Source organism: Prunus dulcis, chromosome 6 (genome assembly GCF_902201215.1).
Source record: "Prunus dulcis chromosome 6, ALMONDv2, whole genome shotgun sequence".
NCBI lineage: Eukaryota > Viridiplantae > Streptophyta > Magnoliopsida > Rosales > Rosaceae > Prunus > Prunus dulcis.
In genome coordinates, this window is record NC_047655.1 from 11320391 (window position 1) to 11338938 (window position 18548).

An 18548-nucleotide genomic window follows, 5' to 3' on the forward strand; every position below is an offset into this window, starting at 1 on the left:
CAGATTTAGAAGCTCCTAGAGGTGTCCTTATTTTAGAAGCTGGATAGAGTGTAGGGTTGGAGGTGGGTTTTTTCAAGGAAATATTTTTGCTCACAACTTTAATCAAATGTGTACCCTCACAACTATTCTCAACACTTGACACGTGGCCATTTACATAACTATAGGTAACTCTTTACTTTGTATTTATGGAATCATAGTTATGTAAATGGACACGTGTCAAATGTTGAGAAGGGTGATGAAGGTACACATTGGTTAAAGGGGTGAGCAAAAATGCTCCCGTTTTTTCAATTCCTCCCTAAATTTTAGCTAAAGAGTTGGTTTAAGAAACCTATTGTAGATGCTTTTAGCTTGTTAATGGTCAAATTCCAAAATTTTGGATCTCCTGATCAGCCACAAACTTGTCTATCATCTTAAAAACTTTGTTGAATTTGTGACACGATCTATACATCTTCCTAGACATTTCACGAAAAGTCAAGTCTCCTGTAGTGTTATACGTTGATAAAAATATATTGTCTAGTTATAACCTTTTTAAAGCATTTGTGCAGGTTTGTTCAAATATATTCAAAATTTTGAATTTTCTATCCCTCAGAAAAAATAAATAAAAAACGTGAAAAAGAAAAGAATATTATTTATTTATTTATATTTTTGGCTGTGACTTTAAATACACACACCAAACCCACCAGCCTAGCTAAATGAGGATAAATACATAATGCCATGATTTATTATAATTTCCTGCACACATTCTTCCACCAAATTCTCCTTAATTCTCCATTCTTCGATTTCCATGCATATTAATCAACCATTAAAGCTGACCCAAAAATTCTACCTTCCTCTTAAATTCATGGCCTTAGAGGTCCAAAAGTAGAACACCAAACCCATATGTTGATGGGTACTCTTTGCCTAAATGCCCTTAATTATCTGAGTACGTCTCCTGCTATATATAGCTGGGTACCTTTCCATATCTTCACCAAACCATTCTGATGACTCTCTATCTCTAGCTTCAATCTTGTTGTTGCCTGCCATATATAACACTCCTGGTGAAGCCTCAATTTGTACTGGATTAATTAAGGTAAGACATTGGTCTATTATATAATGTTTAAAAAAAATTACAACTGTTTTATTAATGTCCTTGTATACTAATTTGTTTTTGATAGGTGAGAGATAAAGATGAGCAGAAGAGGAAGTACTAGTCCAAAGCTTGAATTGAGGCTAAACCTGTCTCCTCCAAGAACTCACTCACCAATTGGCTCCCCGAATGCCTCCGAATCATCCTCGAACATGTCGCTTGACCGCGGCTCTTGCGTGTCATCGGAGCCTGAACAACAGACGATGTACTACCAGAGCAGCCCTGAAGCGAAGGCCATGGTGCTTGCCGGGTGTCCACGGTGCCTCATGTATGTCATGCTATCTGATGCCGATCCAAAGTGCCCAAAATGCAAAAGCACAGTCTTGCTCGATTTCCTTATTAACGAAGAAAGCACCAAGAGGACAAGAATATAAGGAGGAACATGGCTTGCTTTTTGTTGTTCTCATGGCGCAAGTCAGTACAATATTTTGTCAGCCTTTTGAGTAACTGTTGAAGTTTCTTGGTTCTTGTGGTTAATTACGTCTTTTTCTTTTTCCTTTGTCCCCATTTTTTTTTTTCCCCTTTGTTTTGCCCCATCCAGTTGATTGCCTTTAGGTTCAAGTAACTATCCAGAGTTAGACTGTGAATTTGTGAATTTGTGAATTTGTGAATTTTCCTTTTGTAGGTACTTTTCTTTTTTCTATATGCATGCATCAAATCAAACATTGTGCTTTCTTGTTTAGTGGTAATGGTTCTGAAGATGTTATAGAATCGGACTTTTTTTCTCAATCACCAAATCAGACAAGGTTAGTGAATTTTTCAGAGGTGTCTAGTAATATCGTAACTTCATACTATGAGAAATTTGAGGCAAATAGTTTGGAAAAATAGTTTGTTTTAAAAGCTTTATCAGTTTCTACCCAATAGTAGTAAGGATGTAATTATCATGGATTTCTGCTCAAATGTGGAACTGGGTTTTTATCCCACTTCATGTATTAGCAGGTTTCTTGGCATAAAGTCAAACTAAAACAAAGAAGACCCGAAGTATAGTGCTTGCTGAAATAGGTAGATCACACAATTAATTCTTATTCAATGTTCTAAGTTCAGAGTAAATACGGCAGGGCCATTTAACCGGCCACTTCTCTCATTATCGGTTCCACCAATTTTATCCATCAATGTCAATGCAGAACGGTTACAGTGGTAGTTGGCCTAACTTCTCTAATATTCATGTTGTTGAATATCATATTTCCGGAACCTAACTTGGGCTTCAATTTTCCGGGGGCTAGTAACTGACGTGGTTAAGTTATTCCTGCACCTGAGGTCTTATCTAAACGATGAGTGCCAAAATCGCTCCCCTTAATTAAATCGGATATTGTTTGAGTGCTTTCTTATGCGGCTCCTTTACATAAAAATCTTAATACATCACCTCTTTTCTTATTTTCTTTTCTTTTTTTAATTTATCAAATGAAAACGTTTATCTACGACACTGTTTAAAAAAAAAAAAACACCTTCCAAAAACACCAACTTTGGATTCACCGTACGTCGTTTTTTTTTTCAGACAACCGTATGCCGTCCCCTTGAAGCAAAAATTTACAGTCACCGTAAATGGCAGAAAAATATAATTTTCTGTTTCCACTTTCGGATAAAATAGCAGAACTGAGAACTAAAATGGAGGGCTCATCACCATGCATGTTTGTGCCAAGCCAATGAATGTATGTTTATCTGCTTGTCCTTGTTCATCCACAACCCTATTAATTACAACGTGGCTGCTATAATTGTGTTGGAACAACTCAGAAATAAGGTTCGACTTGAATGGACAAACCTTCACTTTTCTTTTCCCTTTTACTGTGTTTATTAGGTAAATGAACATTTGGTCATCAATGGTCATTCCAATTCGGGTAAAATCCCTGAAATGACAAATTAACTATGTGCAGACATTAGCTAAAAGGGTTAATACAGCAAACACCTCAATGCTTTCACTCCAGACACCCCCATGAATTGCAAGTTAAATCCTCCCCATTTGCGTTCTGTCCAAATTAGTTGGCATCGGGATGAGAAAACTCTAATATTTTATACATAAAAAAGGGGGAGACTTTTAGCAATGCCTTCGAAACTTAATTAGTATCCTTTTCCAATTGGCCTTTCAATTTGGTTGTTAGCCATCTAATCTTTCAAAATGTGTCAATTTGCCTCCTGTTGTCAATTATGTTATTTTATGATGAATATGACGGTTGGGAGAAAATGGATACATCTTAAAATATTACGGGGCTCATAACCAAATTGAATTGATGGAGGAACAACTGGACAATAGCGACCGGGTTGTTGAGGAAGCAAAATTCATCTTGTGTGAGCTCAAAATTGAGCCCATGACCTCGCGACACAAGTGTAACTGACTATGTTGTTGTAACATATGAACATTTTAGGCCAAATTCCATTGTTTACTTTCAGTTTTTAGCATTTAAAATTTTAATAATATTTTTGAGAATTTTGTTAATTTTCGTTTTTGGTTCCAATTAGGGTTTTCTAGTGTGTCTAGGGTTGCATATGTATAAAAGGGATGCATCAGTGCGTCTCTGGATAATATTTATATTGGGAGCTGATTTCCCCACTCTCATTTTCTCCACTTACACTCCTTTTTACTTTTTAATATTTAATCAATTTTGTTCTTTCTCTTTCCTATTCTATCCTTACCCTACATTAATTTCTTTTTTCCTTCACTTTTATGTTATTTCTTTTTCTGTATACTTAATTTTCTAACTTACACTCCATTTTCAGTATTAAAGGGGGAAAAAAACCGTTGAAAACCGTCACTAAAGAGTGCCAGGAACCTTTTCTTTACAAAAAAATCCAATGAACAACCCTCGCAAAGGGGTTTTAGCGATGAAAAATCTAATGAACAGCCAGAAATTGCAGCAGTAGCAATTTTGGTATTTTGGCTCATATTTGAACTTATAATCCAACTAGAACACAATGCAGGCCATATAGGACCCTCAAACTTGGTCCAAATAATCACCATAACCATTTGCAACATGTCTGAAACCTTGAATTCACGTGAAACACTCCATAGTGAAAATTATGAGGGGAAGCCAAAAATGACCATAATTGTGCCAATAGGCAAATTTTCACAATGATATTCTCCAAACCAAACCAGCACACAAAACATCTTCGTGAGACCGTATGTCACTTGCGATGACCACTCCTTGGTGCGAAAGAACTAAGAAAATGATATTGTGCATAGAAAAACTTCACAATTTCTCCAACAAAAACATCGATCAAAATAACCTTTCCTCTTGCATTATTTCAACTTTTGGCCATTGCAATCCCAACAAAAAGGCTGTGTGAGCTGTTTGGTATCCTTGTGCACAAAAGCCTTATATGGCTTGGCTCTCAAGCCTTAAAATCTACTCCCTGAAGGTAAGCCCTTGATGTCTTCTTCAGTGACAAAAAGCCCTTAAAATCTACTCCTGCATTTCTCTGGACAATTTAATAGCTTCAGCAGAAAACAACAAATAACAATAGCAAAGAACGAAAAAGTAGCATCAGCCAAGGATTAACCTTATTTGCTGATCCAATCTGTGCTCCTCATCAGATAGGTTTTCAATTTGTGCCTGGGATAAAAAGGAAATTGTGAATGAGGTTATGTATTATCCATTGTCTCTAGTCTTAATCAACCATGACACTAATCTTAGGAAGCTCAACCAAACAAAGGCCTTGGAAACTCTGCCCAGCCAAGAACACAAATCCTGCTTTTTTCATGACAATCATTGAAATTCAAATGCATCACACAAACTTGGAGCTGGACAAATGTGGACTGAAATCTAGCATGATCAACCAAAAACAAGTCTTTTCAAAGTAATCTAATCAAGAACACAAATCCTGCTTTGTCATGCCAATCATTCATATCTGAATGCATTACGCTGAAAAATGGTACTGGACAAAACATGCGGACTGAAATCTAGCAAGCTCAACTATTCGAGTCAAGAACATAAAATCCCCGCTTTGCCATGCCAGTTATTCATATTTGAATGCATTGGAACTGGACAACACATGTAGACTTAGGTAACATGACCAGTAACGAAATCATGCTGAAGTTCAAATATGGAAAGCAATTTGCACAGAAAACCCAGCCAGTCAGTAAAAGGAATGTTGACTTCAGATTTATATGGTTATTTACTTCCTTGCAAGTAAATGAAGCCTTTTTAATCAGCTAACACTTTCAGTCTGGATTTGGAATCAACAAAGATAGCGAGGTTGGGGAATGGCACGTCCAAAAAGAAGAGAGAACAGATAAACAACAAATAACAGGACATAATAGCACAAACACGAACAGCATTGGTACTTTTTATAAGAAAATGAACTCAAGAGGAAGAGAGATTAAGAACAATTGCCACATTCAAGATGATTCGTTCTCTGTATTATCTGCAGTATAAATATTGGTACATGGGTTAGACTTTCTCAAGTCTATTTACAGAAACTTGGCGATATAAGGTAAGTCGAATCAATTACATATATTACAGAGGAATTGACAATTAATCATTCTCGGTGATGAATGCCGTGCTTGTGGTTAGGAGGCTTCTAAGGCTGATGTAATGGGATCAGCTGATTTCATGGGACTGACAGATCGGATGGGATCTGCTGGTGTAGTATTCTCTTTACTTTTAAGCAAACAAACGTACAGTCTCAAACACTGAGCCAAGACTAAGCTATCCAAGCATGAGCATGCCAAGAAACAAGTTCACTTATTTCCGTACATGTAAACTAGGATAATTTTCGTCCACGTCCCGTCCTCGAGGCATCAAGTCCCCTAATCAACCAATCACTCAATTTTGAGTAACTTCTAGGATAATTGAATACAAATACAACTAATCCCTTACTTCCACTGAATTCTATTTTTGAGCTTCTTTTCTATGAGACCAATTCCCTCAAGAACAGTCGTTATATCATATATCTACATATAAAAAGAACACTTACAATTTGCAGATCCTTGACATAGAATACATTACAACAGATAGGAAAGTAGTCACCTCTAAAGTATCGGCAGCATTATTGAGATCCAGAATACCATCTTCCGCATGTTTGATCAGATTGTTAAACTTTTTTGTTAAGAGACCTGAATGGCAATAATAGGACATTGCCGTAATATTTGCACAACAAATGAAAAAATTAACTTGCTTTTCTCATGAAGAACCTAAATTACTAAATGATAAAATCAGTTAACAAAAAACATAGGAAATCGTTCTGTTACCTAGGGAGCTGTCAAAACGACAAGGTCCTGCCGGAGTAAGATTAGCCCCAGAAGGAGAACCTGTCAATTATACAGATTAGATGGGAGTAAGCAAGCAAACACATCCCATAAATTCTCACAGCATCAGCTAATTCATTCTTTTCGGAACACAACTAATCCATTCTTCAAATCTTAATTAAACCTTACCTCGCATATATAATAGAACTACAAGAATGGGAGCACACTTGACAGATTTAAGTAACACTCACCCACATTACAAGCCGGAGTCTGCGGTCCAGATCTGCTGCACTTTGTCAGCCTCGATGTTTTGTTTGCCTTTCCCACCTTGCTTGACACGGGAGTCTGCAGGGGGCTGGTAACTACTTCAGTATATCCAGGACCAGGAGCAGCTGACCTATCACTAGACTCAGCTTCGTAATCTGCCGCATCACTCTTCCGTTTTAGCTGCTAATCCACGATTCAGTTTATTCAAAAAATTAGCATCAAATGAGCAAACCATATCATATAAATAATTGTAAAATGAAAATAATTGATCAATTGAAAATACATAATGACTATGAAGAGAATGATTATTATAATTACGCATACAGGTACATTAGCTGGAACATAGAAAGCAATACATAATGTTCTTCCTTTTCTTATTTCCTAAACCACCTTTCGCTTCTTCCACATGTAGGCAGTTTCCAATATCTTGAGGTTTTGGGTATGTGCTTCTTCTGGGAAGCTGTAATCAATGTATTCCTCATATCCAGCAGGGCCTTCTTCGGTTACTATTGGCCTCCGCTTCTTAAGTTTCTTTGGAAGCTTAGACTGGACTAAGCTAACATCACCAAGATCTCCAAAGCCAGCCTCCACATTCAACATTTCTTCAAGCAAGAGACACCGTTCTTCCTTCAACTCAGATGCGGAAGTTCTAAAATAGTTAAAAGCTTTCTCAAATATTCTTCGAACACGCTGAACACATTGCTTCGTTTGTTCACGAAGATAATCCTGATCCTGGTCTTCTGAACACATTGCTTCCACTATAGCAGATGCCTCAAATTTCGCATAACTGATCCACGCCTTTAGGTGTTTTGTTCGGTCTAGGAGTCTCTCCTAAAGTTCTCTAGCTCTCTCAAATTCGCCCTCTGATAGTTCGAAGTCAATGTATGCCTTCCACAACAATTCAGGCATGTCAAATGCTGGTTGGGCGATGCCAAGTTCAAAAACCGCCCTTGTCCGTTCTGTCTCACACAAAGATTTCTCCAACTCTGCATACTTGGTCCACGCATAGCAATTTTCTGGGGACCAATGCAGATACTTTTCATACAATTTCCGACATCGATCGAAATTCCCAAGGTTCAGCTCAATCTCAATATACTTTTTAAATATCTTATCTTTAGGTGACTTGCCTATTGCAGTACCAAGGATCTTGCGTGTACCCTCGAGATTCAGCTGTCGTATCTCAAACTGGCAGCGAGAAGCCATATTTTTGCAAATGAAAACTTCTTGTGAGGAATCACTTGAAGGCATTCCCTATATATATATCTCGTGCACGTTCTATGTCTCCAGCATCAAGCTCCTCATATAGTGCATAATTGATCCACAAGTAAATGTAGCGCTGCCAATACCGCTTCTCCGGCACAGGAGGAACATTTGCAATAGCTCTCTCATTAACCTCTCTTTATCGATTATCAATTGATTTTGAGTTGGATGCTGAAATTCTAATAATAGTAAAAGGGAAAGAGAGTTGAATGTGTTATTGTTCAGAGTAAGAAAGCGAGGCTAGGCATGTTGATTCAAGCCCACGTTTCTTTTTTTCTTTTTTGTCTTTTTGGATAAAACTCCATGTTTCTTTGATTGGTGAAGCAAGAAGCCGACTGGAAGTTGATATAGAGATTCCAAAGTCTTTCCTTGACATGCTTTTAAACTTGCTTATAAATATCATTGCTTTTATTCCCATAGGGCTTGCCGTCGACCTCTAATTACATAATTTGAATACTAAATCCAACCAACTATTTTTAATACATTTCTGTGGGTGGGTGTTCCATTGCACTAAAATAATGCATTATTTCCATGTGTGGTATTGGTCAACGTATAGTTGACCACTAATCCAAAATCAAATAGCAAATAGAAATTGTTAACCTTGAGAGCAATCTTTTCAAGTTAGTTGATATTGTTGACCAAGAAGAAAGAGTTAGTTGGCCTCTTTTTATTTCATGAATTTATTTATTTATTTATCTTTTTCTGCCTACTGTAGACAGTCTTGTTGGAAGAGTATACCAGAAGAATGCGAGTTTATCTGTAAGACTTGTAAGTCTGTTTGGTCAAACAAAGAAGTTTTCAAACGGAAGAAACCAGTCTTTTTCAGTCTTCCTTTTTTGTATCAATAAAATTTGGTCATGATATAGCATCTCCCAAATTTGATCATGAATTTCTTATGTTTACGTGTCAGTAATGGGTATGGGAGAAAAAGGAATGATTTTCATTCCTGACTTCCCCTGCGTTTACTTGTAATCATGAATGAAAAAATAAGTTGGCCCCACCTCAAAATCCATAATCACATCCCCTCAGAACTAGGTATCAGATCAACTAGGGGGGAGTAGTCGATACGATTCTCATTCCTGTTTTCTCTTAGTAACTTTCAAAAATACCATTACCACTTTACCATAATTCCAAAACACCCCAAACCCTTAAAAATAAAATATAAAAAATCTCACGCCAAGAAGTTCCAAGACCCTGAAACCCTAAAAAAAATTAAAAACTCATTTCCAAGAAATTCCATGTGTTTAATGTATGAAGATTATGCATGTTATTATTATTTGATTGTTTACTAGTTACGTAGGTGAAAGGTATATATTTATTAGAGTTTATTTTTTCATTTGAAATTGGCTCTGGTGTTATTAACATTATCATTGAACTGGGCTCTTGCTGTTCATCTTGTTCAGCATATTGATTCCTCATATTTGCACCGCTTTACTGGTTTGCTGCAAGATTAGTTTTGTCTCTTTAGCCAATTTGAGAATTATATATGTGCTGTGGTGAAAATGTGCAGGGCATTTTAGTAATCAAATTAATTTGTATTCTGATTCATAAAAATTAGTAAACAGTAATAATATGAATCAACCTCATTCCTTTGTTAATTCCATATGTTTAGTAAACAATTTAATGGGAATGATTCTTCCCATACCGATTCAGTAGTTCTCCGATTCCTAAATTATCTGATTCCTTATTTTCTCCATTACTGATACGTAAACATGCTCAAAGTTTTGGTGTCCATAGAGCATCCTCACTCCCTTACATGAGTATAAATAACGTATTAACATCTCTCTTCGAAATGTAATGAGATTATGCTAGTGAAAAGGCTGACTACGCACGTTTCTCACTTAAATTTTAGATTTTAACTCTCAAATTTACCTATGCACATTTTATTCCCCGCTCTTTAAATATCGCCGATATAATATGTATACAAATAAATACCAATTATTTTTTCAATTAGTAGAAACACACAAAAAGAGAAATTCAGGGTTTTAAGTAGAGCAGGACAATTGATTGAAAAAGAATAGTTCAGTTATAAAGAAAAGAAGAAGAATACTGTATATAGAAAAGATTCATTCATCCAATCCAATGGTTCATTGAATTGGGAAGGAAGGAAAGGGACAGAATGATGGAGAAGAAGAAGAAGAAGCCAACCTGGACCAATTCCCATCCATTATTATTATTCATTACTGTTACTTACAAATAAGTCCACGGTCAACAGAGACAACAAAACGCATCCAACACACTTGACCTCATACACGCACTCTCTCTCTCTCTCTCTCTCTCCTCATCCAATTTCCCAGCACCATCCCTCCCTCCTCTCACTCCTCTGTCTCTCCATATATATATATAAACCCCAAAACCCAGGCAAATATTCACAACTTCTCTTCAGCTCAGAAGCAAAAACAAAAATAATAAATAGTAATAAAATATTTCTCTTCAATTATTTTCTTCCGGGATCCAGACATGTACGGCGGCCGCGAAGATCCGAATCCGAAACAAAAACCGATCGTGATCCGGGAAGTGTGGGCCCACAATCTCGAATCCGAATTCGAGCTGATCCAGAGCGTCATCGACGCCTACCCTTTCATCTCCATGGACACCGAGTTCCCGGGCCTCATCTTCCGCCCGGCCGTGGACCCCACGAGGCCATACAGCAGCCAACTCCGGCCGTCCGATCACTACAGGGTCCTCAAATCAAACGTCGACGCCCTCAGCCTCATCCAGGTAGGCCTCACCCTCTCCGACTCCCGCGGCAATCTCCCTGACCTCGGCGGCTCCCCCACGCGCTTCATCTGGGAGTTCAACTTCAGCGACTTCGACGTTGCTCGTGACCCCCACGCTCCCGACTCCATCGCCCTCCTCCGCCGCCAGGGCATCGACTTCGACCGCAACCGGTCCGAAGGGGTCGACTCTGCCCGGTTCGCGGCGCTGATGATGTCATCGGGGCTCGTCTGCAACGACTCGGTGAGTTGGGTCACGTTCCACAGCGCATACGACTTCGGCTACCTGGTCAAAATTCTCACGCGCCGGAACTTGCCCAGTGGCTTGGTCGAGTTTTTGAGGATTTTGAGGGTTTTTTTCGGAAACAGAGTTTATGACGTGAAGCACATGATGCGCTTCTGTAAGAGCTTGTACGGCGGGTTGGACCGGGTTGCTAGAACCTTAGAGGTGGACCGGGCGGTCGGAAAGTGCCACCAGGCCGGTTCGGATAGCTTGCTGACATGGCATGCGTTTCAGAAGATGAGGGATGTGTATTTTGTGCATGGCGGGCCTGAGCAACACGCTGGAGTGTTGTATGGGTTGGAAGTGTTTTGATTATTTAAAGATGCAAAAAATTTATGAATTAATTTGTATATTAAATTTAATTGCTTTCTTAATTGGGGCAATTTAATTAATAAGATAAAAAATTCTTTTTTGGTATAACAATTTATGATGCAAATTTGATAATTTAGGACTACTTCTATAGAAAGTCCTGAAACTATAAGAATACTGAGTCTCTGTATTTAGAGAATATGTATTTATTCGTATTTTATAAAATCTCAATCATTCAAATCATCTAACGATTTGAAACAAGCCATATCAACTAGAGTATAGATTTGTAATTTTCTTTAAAAATTGACGGTAACAGTCCCTCTGTCTCTCAACCCCAGTATCCATAATCCTCACATGACTATAACTCCATTAAGGACTACACATCCATCTTCCAACACTTGCCAGATTTCCTACTTTTGAGCCATCTAATTCCTATTCCTGTTCATCCTCCTCATGATTGCTTGTCATCAACTTCCATGGCAACCGCCCAATATTTCCATCCTCCTCCATATCCCCAATTTTTATTTCATTATAAAAATGAATTTATTTATTTATTTTTAATTCACTCATATCTTGTTTTTTTTGTATGATGGTAGATCCCCTTGCCCTATACCATAACAGATCTTCCAATTTGAGATAAGGAGGATTATTATGAAATTGGTATTATGGAAGTGGTCTTCTGTTTGTGTAAATGACAGAGTTGGTTGAGAAGCAGGCTTGGTAATTTGAAATGTATACTCTCTAAGTGCAGAGGCTCGAGACCTCAAAATATTTCAATTCTCTCAAAATCACAAGGCACAATTTGAATAGGTATACTTTCAATTATATTGCTGAATAGATATTCATTTTGATAATATGTATTTTTAGGTTGCATTTAATAAGTATTTATTTTTTGGTATGATTTAATATATATATTTTTTATTCTAGAACAACTGTAAAAACTAGAAATTGTATGTTCATTTTTTATTTTTTTTAAATCATTAAAATTTAACTAACCCACCAGTCAAAAATTTTGGATTCCGCTCTTGCCTTAACCGTCCCACCTTACCCCATCTTTAGACCAATTGAAAAATTAGAACTTTATTGTGACCAAAAAAATAAAGTAAATTTAGGTTTTGCCCATAAAAAAACTTTCACTTTTGGAAAAAGCCAAAGCTTTTTCAAAAAAGACAGAAAAACCTCTCAACTTTCAAACCAAAGACATGCAAATGTAAAGGATTCTTTTGGAAATCAAAAAATAAATAAGGGCAATTTTGTCCATTTTGGCTTCTTTTAAAAATTTTCTCTCTCTTTTGGTTTTTTCCAAAGTCTCCCAAAAAATAATCAGCTCTAGTCCCTACGTAGGAGAACCCGTTTCTTCCAAAACATGCTCAAGATATAAGCCCAAATCATGTTGTCCAAAATTGGGTACAGTTTCAGTTGGATTTGGAATTTATTTATTTATTTAATTGGGTAGAAAAAGGAGAATAATAAACGCGTATGCCAACCATCAAAGTCTTTCTCTTGGTCGAAATGGAAAGGCCAATAATTGAAGTATGAGTTTCCTTCTTCTTTCTTGTTTCACTATTGACATGATTTTAGGCCGAATGATTCACTATCACTACTTCTTTCTTTATGTATAAATAGGGATCATTAAAATATGCATTAATGTTGGCATGTTTTTTATATCGAGGGAGTCACTATTGTATCTAATATAGGGTCCCAAATTATTTATAAAAAAAACTAAATGAAATAGACTTTAGAAACATACCAAAAACTCATTTACAACATAATAAAGAGGCTTTGAAGTTCTTATAAATTACAAAATTGCCATCGATTTCTAAAAATAAGCCCAACCGCAAAACTTTATTAAAAAAAACCCCAAAACACTTAACAAGGCATCAAAGTAATTTAATAATCAAAATTACATTGAGATATTTAGTCATATGCCCATTCTTACCACTAATGATATAGATAAACCCTAAATCATATAATTTCTATAGACAAACCCAACAAAAAATTTCCAAAAAATGACAACTCGCGCTATTGAATTTAATTTTAATTACTTTAATATCCTATTGAGTGTTTTGGGTTGTTTTTTAATGAGGTTTTGGAGTTGGGTTTGTTTTAAGAAATCGATGACAGTTTTGTAATTTATAAAAAGTTATTGTAAATAGGTTTTGGGTGTGTTTCTAAAGTTCATTTTATATAGAGGATTTTTAAAAAAAAAAAATTTGGACCCCTATATTGAGTACAATAGTGAATCTCCTAATTAAATTCAACAGGGCCAGCTGTCGGTTTTTGGGTTTGTTTATATCAATTAAATGGTGTAAGATTTATTTATATCACTAGTGCTAAGAATGGGTATATAACTAAATATTTATTTCATATTTAGTATAAAAGGCTAACAGTTCATATCAATTTAATTCATTAGAAACACTCCATAACAAAAATTAAAAAAATTAATTAAGCGGACTAATTCTTGATTCACCCTATAATACATAGACAAATTATTATGTGACGGTGTGGGCGGTCATACATGAGTGTAGAGTAACAGATGGAAATAGCTTATGTTTAGGAATTGTTATGCATCCAAATATGAAACTTGCCCAGATTGGGATCCTCTATAGCATTGTGGCAGAAAAAAAAAGATGAAGAGTGGGCTTAGCTGATTTGATGTTCTCGAACACAAGCTATATCTGATGCATTTGTTTCTGGATTAAGTTTTAGAGAAAGAAAAGCTATACTGTTTGCAACGTACAACGAATTTGCATGATTCATCGGAGCAATCAAAACCACAACCCAAGTTGATTTTCTATCAGAAATAAAGACTAAACTTGAAATTGAAGACTAAAAAGTACTGCCACTTTTTTGGTGCAACCCATCTTGACTTTGACCACATTCCAAGTCTCTATCCCCAAAACAAACAATTCAATAAATAAAAGAAGATCGACGTGGTTGGCAGTATATTTTTCTTTGCTCCCGCCGAACGCCAACATCACCTAACCAATAACACTCCTATCTGTAAAATAGTGTTATCCCAATACAAGTAAGTTTTTTTCCTATTCATACCCTGAATATAATCCCAGTCCAATCAGCATCCCAGTTGGCCCCACCTGTTTACAACTTATAACCCACTTTCAATAAACAAACCAAACCAGGAAAGAAAATATAAGAATTGGAAATTGGAAAGAAAGAGAGAGAGAGAGAAACAAAAACAAAAAACAAAAAATAAAAAGGGAAAGCCAACAACCAATATGAGCAATTCTATTCCGTTAATCCAACACTCAGAAAAGAAAACCCGCTCTCTCTCTCTCTCTTGTCCTAGATGCAGAAGTAATTTGACTTCCCTCTTTTTCCAGGCAACATCCCTTTTCACCCTCCTCCTATCTCCATATATAAACCACACACCCCCACGCCACTCTTCACTCATCCAATACCTGTAAGACTCAGACTCAGTCTACTAAAACATGTACGTCAATGAGGATCAAAGTTCGAGCTCATGTCCGAAGCCCATCAAGATCCGGCAGGTGTGGGCCCATAATTTAGAATCCGAATTCGAATTGTTACGCGCCGTCATCGACGACTACACTTACATCTCCATGGACACGGAGTTTCCGGGCCTCATATTCCGGCAGCCGTACAGCCACGATTTACAACCTTCCGATCACTACAAGACTCTCAAATCCAACGTCGACGCCCTCAACCTCATCCAGGTTGGCCTCACCTTGTCCGACGCCCACGGCAACCTCCCCGACCTCGGCTCCTCCTCCACGAGCTTCATATGGGAGTTCAACTTCAGCGACTTCGACGTCACTCGAGACCCCCACGCTCCCGACTCCATCGCCCTCCTCCGCAGCCAGGGCATCGACTTCGACCGCAACCGGTCAGAGGGGATCGATTCGGCCCGGTTCGCTGCGCTGCTGATGTCATCGGGGCTCGTCCTGAACGAGTCTGTGAGCTGGGTCACGTTCCATAGCGCGTACGACTTCGGGTACCTAGTCAAGATTTTGACCGGCCAGCAATTGCCAAGTGGCTTGAAAGACTTGGAGGAGTTTTTGAAAATTGTGCGGGTCTTTTTCGGAAATAGAGTTTACGACGTGAAGCACATGATCCGCTTCTGTGATGGCTTGTACGGAGGGTTAGAGCAAGTTGCGAAACGTTTGGAGGTGAACCGGGCTGTCGGGAAGTGCCACCAGGCCGGTTCAGATAGCTTGCTGACGTTGCATACGTTTCAGCAGATTACGAAAAAGTGTTTCGCTAATTATAACGAGGTGGAGAAGCACGCGGGAAAGTTGTTTGGACTGGCAGTGGTTTGATTTTTCATATTTAGGGGGGTAGATAATTTATTTTTTTGATAAACAAGGCCCCCATCACAAACAAAATTATTTATTTATTTAGGAAAACATTTTAACTATATTTGTTCTATTTCATTAGGCAATTTGGTAAATAATTTTACAATTCTTTTCTAATGCAAGCCTTGCCTTAGGTTGATAGTACGCACCATTATTATTATTATTTTTTAAATATGGAATGCGGATTGGAATTTGGACTTTTCTTCCACTATTAACAAGAAAATTATCACTAAAATAAGCACTTGTCAGTTTCGCACTGTTATTTTACTCAAACAAAACAATTTGCAACCTTCTTTTTTTTTTGAGAAATTTTGGAATTGCATTCATAAGCCACCTAAAAAAATACTAGTCATAAAGAGCAATTACAATAACAGAGCGATCTAATATCAAGATTAACATATTGAAGAAATTCGGGCATAAGCATCCCAACTAAGAATAAGAGTGCAAACTCAGAATAACCAAAAATAGATAAAGCTTGAAAAAAACCAAGCTATAATAATATAAATAAAACTCTCACAAAAGAGATATGGAAAGCTCTCACAAAAGAGAGGTGAAAAACTCTCACAAAATGAGAGGTAAAAACTACACAGAAAACTCAAAGAGTTTATGTGACTTATTCCAAATATAAAGAAACCGCAAAAAGAATAGTGATAGAGATCCAACATCGAGACGCCTATGAAGATCCGATCCTGAAATGCATCTCCCTATGATAAGACAAAGGGGCCATTGCGGGCAACCCCGCCTTTACCCTCTCAATCTCTCACTTTCTCTTATGGTTGTGATATCTCAACCCTAAATTTGGTATTTATAATTGGCCTATTATCACAAAACGTCTCTAAGGTTTATGAAACTATCATATTGCATCCTTTTTTTTTTTTTTTTTTTGTCATTCATGGTTCTCAAAGTTAGCATGCATGATCACAAATGGCTCATGCCGTTAGGTTCAGTTAAAAACTCCGTTAGTTTGCTGACGTGGCATATATGTATATCACAAAACATCCTTGAGGTTCACATACCTACAACAAATGGTCATTACGAAAATTTTTAATTTTTTAAATTTAAAATTCATAAATTTTTTGTTTTCTTTTTAAAATTTTATGATTATAATTATTTTAAAAAATATATTAAATTTTAAATACATGTGACACTATATTATTGTAGATGTAGGCTCCATATATATGCCACATCAACAAACTAATGAAGTTTTTAAAAAATAATTTAAAATTCATAAAATTTAAAAATGAAAAAAAAAACTAAAGGTTTAGGGTTCATAAATGGTCCTCAAGATTAAAATCCTTCTATAAATTGTTTTTTCATTTATAAATAATTTTAAAAAAAAACCAAAATTTTATGAATTTTAAATTTTTAAAAAAAAAATCGTAAAGACCATTTGTGATAAGTGTGTAAACCTCAGGGATGTTTTGTGATATATATGTATGCCACGTCAGCAAACTAACAGAGTTTTTGACAGAACCTAATGTCAGGGACCATTTGTGATTGCACATACTAACCTTGATGACCATAAGTGACAAAAAATAAAAAATAAAAAATTATGGATGCAATCTGATAGTTTCGTAAACTTAAGGACGTTTTGTGATAATAAGCCTTTATAATTTGTTATTGGAGAACTTATAGGTTTTTTGGAGTAGTTTGGCCTTGAAGACTATATGTTTTACCAATTAGGGTTAGGCTTAACTTTCTTTGCTTGGGGAAAATAGTTAGTTTTTTGGGTCTAATATTGAGCTAATTAGATAGATCTTAAGGCCACACACTCATTTAATTGTTATTTTTGCAGATCCATGGAAGGTTTCCTTGAGATTGGATGGTTTGGGTTGTGTGCTTGGGAAGTAGGATTCTTGTACCGTTTATTTGAATTGGTATATTTGGTCCACTAGTTTGCAAGTGAACTAGCTAGTTTTTATTGTAATTTTATCTTTCTGCTGATTTTTTTTTTTTTTTTTTATATGCTTGTGTTTACTAGCGAGATTCCACGTTGAGTTCATTTTTGAATACTCGAAGGATTTAGGCCAGTGACATATCAATGATTTCGACAAGGCATTTAGGATATGGGCGTAACAAATGTTAAACTACATTACATTGAAAACTTTGATCAGGGGATTCCATATGAAATTTCGTGAACCAGAACCGCTTTAAAGTAATCAAGAAAAACATGTCAACATATAATGGATCACATTATAGCAAATTGATAACAAAGAAAAAGGGTACGTAAATTATTCATTCAAACCAAGGATATTAAATTGAATCAGAGATTTGAAACCTCAAAGCAGCAAATGAATGTTTGTGTAAATCCCTCTTACCCAATCATTTGTATTAAATTAAAAAAAAATAAATTAAATTAATGAAATCAAATATGATTTACAAAATTCCCAAATAATTGAATTTGATTTAAACAAAATATTAGACTAGTCAATTACTTAAAATCATTAAATGAGTGGAAATTAGGGTACATCGAGGATATTGGTTACGACAGGCTTCCATTTGCGTTCCTAGTTTATATATGGATCTCTGATATATAGTTGTTAGGGTGGATCAAGAGTGGACATTACACTTTGTTTGATGGCTTGACAATGGCAACACATATGCTCCAGCCCCTCCCTCACTGCTCTGGTTAAGTGGCCTGACCTATATCTGTCATATAGGGTTAGGGTATAGTGTTTATGTGATATGGTTTTTTTTTTTTTTTTTTTTTTTTTGGGGTGGGTGAAATGGGGGGATTAACCCCTAAGCACACAAAAACTAAATGACAGAGACAATACGAGTTCTAGGAACTCTTAACAAATCATCATCAAAGGTAGCTTCAACCCAACTTGTATTGATTATAGTGTTTATGTGATTTGGGTTTTTTATTATATGTATTTCTAGGTATGAGTCTATTTTATTTGAATTGGGCTTTTTAACTTTTCTGGATTGGGCTTTTTATTTAGTATTTGGTTGAGTGTTTTTGTAGGCTGATTTTTTGTATTTGGGCTACCAGGATGTATGGTTATTTCCTCTACTAGGCCTGGTTGTGGAAGTTCATTTTCTCTAACAATTAGGGTTTTAGTCCTTCTTT

The 18548-nt window shown here is 36.4% G+C and overlaps 3 protein-coding genes and 1 long non-coding RNA gene across 6 annotated transcripts; 3 read left to right on the forward strand and 1 right to left on the reverse strand.

The window, feature by feature from the left end:
• Positions 1–757: 757 nt before the first annotated feature.
• On the forward strand, positions 758–1888 carry LOC117631985. Its single transcript, XR_004586413.1, has 2 exons — positions 758–1069; positions 1155–1888. It is a non-coding gene; the product is annotated as an uncharacterized LOC117631985 (long non-coding RNA).
• Positions 1889–4462: 2574 nt separating this feature from the next.
• Positions 4463–7346, reverse strand: LOC117632069 (crooked neck-like protein 1). Of its 3 annotated transcripts, none has more exons than XM_034365446.1 (6): positions 6963–7346; positions 6557–6752; positions 6309–6368; positions 6088–6173; positions 4619–4671; positions 4463–4537 (listed from the first exon to the last, which is right to left on the reverse strand). In XM_034365446.1, the coding sequence occupies exons 1-6, from the start codon at positions 7320–7322 to the stop codon at positions 4522–4524; spliced, it is 771 nt and encodes a 256-aa protein (XP_034221337.1). In that variant the 5' UTR covers positions 7323–7346; the 3' UTR covers positions 4463–4521. The 3 variants fall into 3 exon arrangements, with proteins under 3 accessions (XP_034221337.1, XP_034221336.1, XP_034221338.1); XM_034365445.1 differs by having other exon boundaries at positions 6557–6755; XM_034365447.1 differs by lacking the exons at positions 4463–4537; positions 4619–4671 and adding an exon at positions 5479–5867 and having other exon boundaries at positions 6557–6755.
• Positions 7347–10068: 2722 nt separating this feature from the next.
• On the forward strand, positions 10069–11255 carry LOC117632398 (probable CCR4-associated factor 1 homolog 11). The gene has a single exon (XM_034365856.1). It carries the CDS (start codon positions 10293–10295, stop codon positions 11142–11144), a length of 852 nt encoding a protein of 283 aa, XP_034221747.1. The 5' UTR covers positions 10069–10292; the 3' UTR covers positions 11145–11255.
• Positions 11256–14408: 3153 nt separating this feature from the next.
• LOC117631438 (probable CCR4-associated factor 1 homolog 11) lies at positions 14409–15597 on the forward strand. Its single transcript, XM_034364582.1, has one exon. It carries the CDS (start codon positions 14591–14593, stop codon positions 15437–15439), a length of 849 nt encoding a protein of 282 aa, XP_034220473.1. The 5' UTR covers positions 14409–14590; the 3' UTR covers positions 15440–15597.
• Positions 15598–18548: the final 2951 nt, after the last annotated feature.